General features: G+C 47.8%; 1 protein-coding gene across 2 annotated transcripts; it reads right to left on the minus strand.

Annotated features, from left to right (window-relative positions):
- Window positions 1-515: 515 nt before the first annotated feature.
- Window positions 516-7,981, minus strand: pitpnc1b (phosphatidylinositol transfer protein cytoplasmic 1b). Of its 2 annotated transcripts, XM_064298194.1 has the most exons (10): window positions 7,363-7,981; window positions 6,265-6,413; window positions 6,054-6,142; window positions 5,824-5,831; window positions 5,619-5,690; window positions 4,834-4,926; window positions 4,098-4,253; window positions 3,758-3,821; window positions 3,560-3,646; window positions 516-2,811 (listed from the first exon to the last, which is right to left on the minus strand). In XM_064298194.1, the coding sequence occupies exons 1-10, from the start codon at window positions 7,408-7,410 to the stop codon at window positions 2,666-2,668; spliced, it is 912 nt and encodes a 303-aa protein (XP_064154264.1). In that variant the 5' UTR covers window positions 7,411-7,981; the 3' UTR covers window positions 516-2,665. The 2 variants fall into 2 exon arrangements, with proteins under 2 accessions (XP_064154264.1, XP_064154256.1); XM_064298186.1 differs by lacking the exons at window positions 4,834-4,926; window positions 5,619-5,690; window positions 5,824-5,831; ... (1 more) ...; window positions 6,265-6,413; window positions 7,363-7,981 and having other exon boundaries at window positions 4,098-4,819.
- Between the last annotated feature and the right edge of the window lie 366 nt (window positions 7,982-8,347).

The following is an 8,347-nucleotide window of genomic DNA, read 5'->3' on the forward strand; positions in this document are numbered from 1 at the left end:
CAGGTGGGGAAAGGGTAGCGTTGACCAATCTGACTCCTCCCCTGCTTCGGTTCTGAATCACTCACCGCAAACCTTACGCAGCATCTGGAAAACGCCGGCTGAAATCCCCACGCGGGACGGCCCGACAGCGCAGAATGGGAAATGAGGGCTGGGCTTAGTTTGATTGATTTTACAGTTTGCGGTTTTATTAAGTAATTTAAAGTCGCAATAGGCACCGCTGCAGTCCTCAAAATACCTCGTGCTGAAACAACGCCGAGAAAATGCCACTGCATTTCAGTCAGGGCTGCCCCGAGTCATTCAGGAGTTTTTCCTGGTCTTGTATTAAATTGTACTGGGATAGAAAGTACCTCTGGAAAATGAGGCAACTTTATATTCATTAAGAAGGTGTCATTATGTTTGTGAATAATGGTAATGGCTGTAAAATTCTGCAGTGATTTGTGCGCTGTCTGAATATTGAGTGACCCTTATCTAACATGTAATATAGCTTCAGAACATTGACATCGCTGGAACACATCCCGTTTAACAGATTCAACAGAATTTATAGGAATTGACAGTGAACTGTACACAAAGAAACCTGTACACATTGCTAACCATTGCTAACTGATATCAGCTGTAGTACAGCATAGAAATAAAGAGTCGCTCGTTGACCAGACATTCACAAGTTACACAAAACAATCAGCCCAGGAACTCATGCTCATACTATAAAGCACTTGCAATCCTCTGGTGAAAGGCACTTATGAGTCCATGTCATTTTTACTGTTGCTAGGCATTGTTATTTATTGAGAATTTTAAAAAATTAATACAAAAGCTTTGCAGTGGCACTGAGTGCTTAATTCACCTCACTGAGATCTGTTACAAACATTTTCATCCGAGCAGCTCGGCAGTGGTTCAGTAGAAGGAAAATAAGCATGTTTTTGCCTGATGGCACAACCTCAAATACGACTTGCACGGAACGTGCTCGGGCAAACAGACTGCTCTGCTAACACAGCACCTGGTGTTTGCACGTTACTTTCCCGCGTTAATGAACGTTGCCACTGCAGAGCCCTGTCAAGTGCTTGTGCAGTCTCTCTCTCTCTCTCTCTCTCTCTCTGTTTTTCTGTAAATTTTGCAACCCTGCGTCAAACATCGTGCCACCCGCTGCTGCACAAGGCACACATATATATATATATATATATATATATACAGCTTGCAGTGTTGACACATTTGGCAGAAATACGAACTTGTTCGACAACCCGCGCGGAGACAAGCGGGTCGGCTCGCAGGAAGCCGTAAAAGCGGAGACGGGCAGTCAGGCGGCGCGTCCAGGTGAAGCGCCCGCTCTCGGGCGCGGCGATGTGCTTCGTTTGTCCAGAACCCGGTCCTGACAGCGCCGGCGCTGACGGCCGACGACAGCCGCACAGCGCGGTGAGCAACTGCCAGCGGGGTCACCCCGGGAATGATGGATTCATCAGGCGAAGCGCTGCTCGAGAGCGCCCCCGCCCTGGTCACCAGCTGCCGTGCGCAGGAGCGCAGTCCTCCTGCACGCCGAGCGCGTAGCGGGGGTTGGGATGCGTACGTATTGAAGGACGGAGGATATCGCCAGGGCGACAAGGGCCTACAAGTGTAATCCAACAGTCCAAAATGGGGAAACAAAGGAAGCATACGGGATGGAAGGAACAAAACAAAAACACAATACCTTGTATTTTGAATACAATTAAGCAGGTACCCTTCCACCACAGGACACTTTGGGTAAAAGAATACTTTTCTTTTAGCGTCATGATATACATGAAAATACATGAACAAGGGTAAAGAGGAAATTCCCTCGGCAAATCTCTCCCACATGGTTGAAGTCAGTGCTTCAACCGCCCTCCCCCCAACCCTTCTGAATAATTATCCAACGGATGGAAAGGCCCCAGTTTAAGTCTTACCCACAGTGCTTCGCTCCCCGCTGAGTTAAATTAATCCCGTTTCTGACTGCCGCTCCCCTGCCCCAGCCGCCTTATCCACCTTACGCACACCCCTATCTGATGGGGTTTGTGTGCTGCCTGCTCCTTGCGCTCGGCTGCCGCTGGGCCGAAAGTCTAATTCCAACATGCCTTTGACAGGAAGGGCCCCTTGAGAAAGGTGGCCCGATCGCACACAACCTTGCCTGACCAAAATGTCTACTCGAGTTTCCTGATTGAAATCTTGTTTTTTTTTTTTGCCCATGACTTGGCTGTTTGACTTTTCCTGAGGGATATTTGTAGAGTCAGCATTTGCTTACATACCGCATGCATATTATTTAGTAGAAGTACAGTTAGACATAGTAGACATAGTATGACAGTCCTGCTACAGAGCATGCACACAAGTGTGCGCATACAACCCCTCGATTGCCATAATCAGTTGCCCAGCACCACGTATTGGAATGCCATTTGTAATGTCATATAATCCATTACAGTGAGAAACAAAGCTGTGGATATACTGCATACAATATTAAATAGATTGCACCTCGAACACCTCACCTATTGATTTGTACCTAGTTGTGCTTTAAAATAAGCAGAGCCTTTCGGCATCGGACCTGCATGTGTGCGTGTTTCCAAATGTCAGCCGACTCGAGAGGGATTGACATATTTCCAATTCTGATTGCGTTGCCCCCCAGCTGACGGGAAAAGGGGAGGGGTGGGGGGGGGGGGTGGCGGCAGCGATGTCACTCAGGAGTGGAGTTCAGGCGCATGGGCGACTGAGGCGGCGAGTCTGACATCACCGGCGTCCTCACCCCCATCCTTTTCAGAGACGACTCGTCCGTGACAGAGATCGAGCGGGAGAAGGCGGGCCGGGGGGGCGTCGCCGAATCTGAGCGAGAGGGGAGGGCGCGGGAGAGGCGAGAGGGTTAAAACCAATCAATCGACCGAACTCAGAAAATTAACCGTGGGGGCGAGAGAGAAGGGTCTAAATTAATTATATGATAATAAATGCAAAGCCCCCCCCCCCCCCCGCCAAAAAAAAGAGAAAAAATTAAACAGAGCATCAAAGCCGAAGGAAAGCAGAATCTGCACACAATATCCCTCACATTCCACCGCATACTGTACTGTGCATCTGCTCCTGTCAATAAAGCAAAAAACAGCCTGCACTGACGGTCGGAAATCAGCAGGTGGCAGCACCAGTATTCTCAGCCCGTAGGGCCAGGACTGCAGATCCATTACAGGTTGATTTTTAACATCAAAGATTGAAAGTGGCAGCCCAGCGCTGTACATATTGTGGCTGCAACACTGAGAATTTGCAGCAGCCTGCAGTTCTTCGGCAGGAACCACAGGTGGCAGAGTTATACCTTCCATTAGCCACTGTATGTGCCAGTGCTGCAATGACTACTTATTTATTGTGTGGTGCAATGATAATATATGTACAGCAGATGGCCGCATTAGACTGTTTATTATGTTGACGCAGTGACATTATTCCACGGGCACAGTGCACAATGTGAAATTCCTTCTCCCCGAATACCTCTACATGTGTCTTTCTGTTTTCCATTTATTCATTCATTCAGTCCCTCGTTTGTTTTTCCATCCCTCTCTCCCCTCCCCCAGTCTCCCTTCCTGCAGCCTACCTGTGCTGCTCTGTGTGGATTTCAGTTTGCTGTTAGTCTGCTCCTGCAACTCTCTCTCAAATTCTCTCACTTCCTCCAAGCTCATTCCTGCAGGAGAATCGGAAATCGGAGTCAGTCATAAAAACGCAGGTGCAGTCATTCGCTATTATTGTTTTTATTGCTGGAATCGAGATTATTTGTGACCCCTGTCATACAGACCGTGCCATTCGTCAGTCCAAGCCACAGCCTGCCTGTGTCCAACCAGTAGGATATCACGTATATTCTGTGAAATATGACATTGATTCTTTCGGGTGCCACTCACGCTATCAGAAGCAAAATTTCTTCACTGCTTTTTTCCAGAGGCTCAGATTCTTCACTAAAAAAGGGCACTGCAATGTCAAACATTTACATTTAAACAATCCATGTCCTCTCTTTAATAACCCCCTTAATATTAAGCCTTAATATTTTGTATTCACCCTTTCACCGTCTTCTGCAAAACCTGCCTTTTCCTTTTGCTGTAATGTAGATGAGAGGCAGCATGGGAAATGTGGTCTTTTACCTTGTGAATGAATTCCTCAGTTCTCCCTTGTAGTCCATAAACCTCAAAGCTGCACTGGACCCTCTTGTAGGAGCACATGATAGGCTTGCTGTTATTGCGCCAGCCGGCCAACAGAGGGCCCCGGCCTGTCTTCTTTGACTCCCAGATGCTCAGGTCCTGTGGCAGGCAAGGGTTAATGCAGTACTTGTTGGATAAGCACATCTGTGTTTGTGTGTGTGTGTGTGTGTGTGTGAATGTGTGTCTTTGTTGTGTGAACGTCCTTGTGGGTGTGTGTGTGTGTGCCCTGTGTGTGCAAGCATGTGTTTCTGTGTGTGCATGCACTTCCTTCTGTGTGTATGAACGTGTGTGTGTTTGTGTGTGCATACATGGATGTCCTTGTGTATGTGTCTGTGTGTGCGTGCATGTCCTTCTGTGTGTATGAATATGCATGTATGTGTGTGTGCGCGCGTGTGTGTGTGTGTGCGCGCGTGTGTGTGTGTGTGTCCTATGAGTGAAGTAAACACATTGCAGCCAGTCAAATAAGAGCTGTACCCCAGAGAACTGAATGACCTTTAGACCTTTAGTGTAAAGGTTCCGAATTGAGGAAGTGACACTCTGGCCTGATTGAAAACCAACAGGTGACTGCATTGCTGGAAATGCGGCATTTCGGAATGACCTCTGGGAGAAGGGTTGGGTGTTGCTCCTGCTGGGGGGGGGGGGAGCGTGCAGGCCAGCCGATTAGGAGCTCGCGCCTTACCTCCGATTGTTTGTAGTGCTTCTCGGGAAAGGGGTCGGTCAAGATGTCCACGTGACTCACATTCTCCGGAGGGGTGGGACTGTCCCCAAAAACCTGCGGGGGTGCGCGAGGTTAATGTCACGCGGCCCGCGTGGTACAATGGCGCGCGCAGGGCGTGATGGATTGCGCCAGGCAGCCGCGGAACACGGGGAGAGGACGCTGACCTTGTCGGAAGTGATTTGTCACGTGAATGTCGGTGACAGCGTGGCAGCTCTCGCGGGGTGACAAATCGAAACCGGTTCGCCCGCTTTTTTCCGAAAATTTAAATATCCGCCCGAACGCGGTGACGTTGCTCGGCCCGCGCGTTTGATATTTTAATAGGCCGGCGATGTGTGAATTCAGGGACCCTGGAGCAAAACGGAATACAATGCGGAGCTCCAAATCATCTGACTGGCAGGTATGTGCAGTAGATGGGAGTGTCACCAACATTCACAATGGGTCCTCAGGTAGAAGTGCCAATAGTACAGACATGCGATTGAAAATATGAAATGATAATTAACGTTCATTTATATTTCAATCTGTCATTATCCTTTATACTAAACAGTTGTAAAAATGAATCATAAACTTGTGGCTCTTCTCAGTGCTGCATCCTCTCTTCCCTCATCTTTACCTACAAACCAGTTGGCTTGTATCCTCTGTCTCTTTAAATCAGTTTGTCTCTCCATGCCTCTTTAAGTCACAGTTGCACATAAAATGTAAAGACGGATTTTGTGCTGTTCCCCCTTTGACTGTTGGACATGACTCACATTATCATTGTTTCCATTGTCATTGGAAAACCTGGTCTCAATCCGAATGTTAAACCTGGGAACAAAAGAACACTAAGAATGAAAGTAAGAGAGAGAGAGAGAAAGAGAAAGAGAAAGAGAGAGAGAGAGAGATGTAAAAAATACATACAACATGACCATTAAGAAAATGAAAGGTCAGCACATTAGAGCGAGACAGGATACTTACCGTGTACTCTGCAAGATCAAGGGTTTCCGCACAGAGAGAGAAAAAAAGGGAGAGAATTATGTCATCGTCCATTCCTTCATCTGGTTTTCCAGCGCTATCATTACCGTACTTTTTGCTGACTGACTGAAAAGAGTGTGAGAGACATACACAGGCTCTCACCCACAGGTGTACTTACCTGTCGCACTAATGACCGTTTATGTAAACAGGGAGGCTGTCGGAGCTGTACAGACCTGTTATTGTGTACGGGTAGAAATTCCAGGCTTTCTCGGTGACGTAGAAGATCCGGGGGACAAACGTCCTCATCCAGGACGGGAGTTTACTGGTGGAGAGAGAGGAGGAGGAGGGTGGAGGGCGGTGATGGTCAGGCCGTGCTTGGAGGGCGTTTTGGAGGTGGAGGTGACTGGGAGAGTGATGGAGGCGATGTGGGGGACGCGCTGTTACCTGCTGAGGTAGATTCGTTTTTCGGTCAGCTGCCCCGCGCCATGCTGGGGATGGGACTGGGGCTCGTTGCGTATCACCTCCACCCCTTCCCCTCCTCTGCTCTGCTCGCTGCTGTGCTTGCTGATCATATACAGCTGGCCAATCCTGTACTGAGAGAGGGAAATAAGGATGGGATGGGGTGGGGTTGGGTGAGGGGTGACGGTGGGGGGGTTTGGGAGTAGTACTTGGAAGGAATCTGGGAGAGATCTGGAGACAGGGTTGATGCAACAGCCACAGACACAGAATTTGTTGGTGCCTACGGGCGAGACAGAGAGAGAGAGAGAGAGAGAAAAAGACAGACAGCGAGAGATGTACTACAACGCATACCATGTTTCCCTCACTAAACCTGGGACTGCACCACCCTGCCACGTCTCTGCAAATAACCAAAACTAAACAAGAAACGCGAAGGAGCCTGGGTCTGTCAGGCTTTTGTCTGACCTGTTTTTTTTTTTTTTTTTGGAGATCATCACAGTTTAAGGATTAAGTTAGAGGAATGAAGGGTGGCAGCCATCTTGAGACGGCAATGGTGACATTGCCCCAGAGGGAGGCTTATCGGACCCTCTCTGACTCTCTCCTGTGGGGCTTCTCTTCTTGCTTGGAAACTGTTCAGTTTAACCTTAAGGCGAATACCTTGTTGTGCGTACGGCGCTGGGTGACAGAACCTGCTCTACTCGTTTACGGACAAAAGAGAGCGCGAGAGGCTGATAAGGCAGATGTATAAAAATACACAGCTATGCGTGTTGCCGCGCTGTGACAGCCTCTCCCTGATCAATTCATGTTTCTAAGGAATGCAAGCAAAAATAATGCGAAGAGTACAAATGTGGTACAAAAGCCGTAGTATGTTCCTCACGGTTGATTGAGGCAGTTCTTAGATTTCATTCACGTCGTATGTTTCTTTGCACAGATACTCTGCACACTTGGTACACAAAGGAATACTTCCAGATAACTTTATGGAACACATGTATACCTACATATACACACACACCACACACACATACTCACACACACACACACACACACACACACACACACTCGCACATACTCAATGTCTTCACTTACCTCATCCACAGTCAATGGCATACATATTCTGTACTCTTTCGACAGCATGGCTGTGTCATGAAGAGAACGCTGAGTGTGACTGCGCCTTTGTCTGTGTGTCCTACTTCACTCTTTCCCCTGTCATAATTATGAAAGTGAAGGCTAGCGAGCTGCAGCACCCCGCTGACAAACCGCTGGAACTTCCACCTTCACTGTCCCCTTTGTGTGCGCCAGTGAGTCTTCTCAATGTTAATCTACCGTTTTGACTTCTCTTACATGTTTTCTTTTCTTTTTTAAAAAACGGTTTTCTTTCTCATTAATCTCTTCACTCCCTCAAGTCAATATTCAACTCCTCTCTCGGTTTTCTGCTCTCTCGCTCTCAGTGTCTTTCTCTTTCTATCCCGTTCCCTCGTTCTGTCACCCTTGTTTGCTTTTGGCTTAGTGAGCTGCAAGTAGATGTAATTGTTGTAATAATGAGGCTTACTTCCCACCCCCCTCTTGTCTCTGCTGCATTTAGCTTTGCTGGCCTTCTCATTTGTAACTTTGTTGTGTTTACTGCTCCTCCCTTTGCCCTCTGTTTCTCTTCAGTGTTTCTCCTTCCTCGCAAATTCCCTCGCTCCTTGCTTATCTTTCTCTCCTCCCCCAGCGCTGCCCTACCCAGCTCACCTCCTTACGTACACTTTCGTTTTCTCCCTCCCACCTGCACTTGCTCTCCAATCAGATATATCGTTTTAACGCCATTTACAGTGACCAGAGTTACACTTTAACTATCCCCTCATTTCCAGTAAATTGCATTTCTCCGGCAGTCTCAAAGACAGTCCATGGAACGCACATGCAGTTCCCAACTTACGAAGCTGTATAATTTGCATACAATTTAACAGACACGTCAAAAATGCACAGATCTCCAATTCTAGCTGTAGAAAAGCGCAAATTAAATCATCAGGTGGAGAGATAATGAGTCACCAAAGGATATGGATGGTGTCATTTTTCACATTGACTGACATGG

Source organism: Anguilla rostrata, chromosome 1, assembly GCF_018555375.3.
Source record: "Anguilla rostrata isolate EN2019 chromosome 1, ASM1855537v3, whole genome shotgun sequence".
In the NCBI taxonomy this organism is placed as follows: Eukaryota; Metazoa; Chordata; class Actinopteri; order Anguilliformes; family Anguillidae; genus Anguilla; species Anguilla rostrata.

Excerpts from the sequence above, each read along its gene's own strand:
- pitpnc1b (XM_064298186.1), bottom strand. The coding sequence starts at position 4,724 with ATGCAGTCACCTGTTGGTTTTCAATCAGGCCAGAGTGTCACTTCCTCA. Across the intron at positions 3,822-4,097 it reads CTGAGGAATTCATTCACAAG|AATATACGTGATATCCTACT; the intron begins GTAAAAGACCAC and ends CATATTTCACAG. Across the intron at positions 3,647-3,757 it reads TTGGACTGACGAATGGCACG|GAATGAGCTTGGAGGAAGTG; the intron begins GTCTGTATGACA and ends ATTCTCCTGCAG.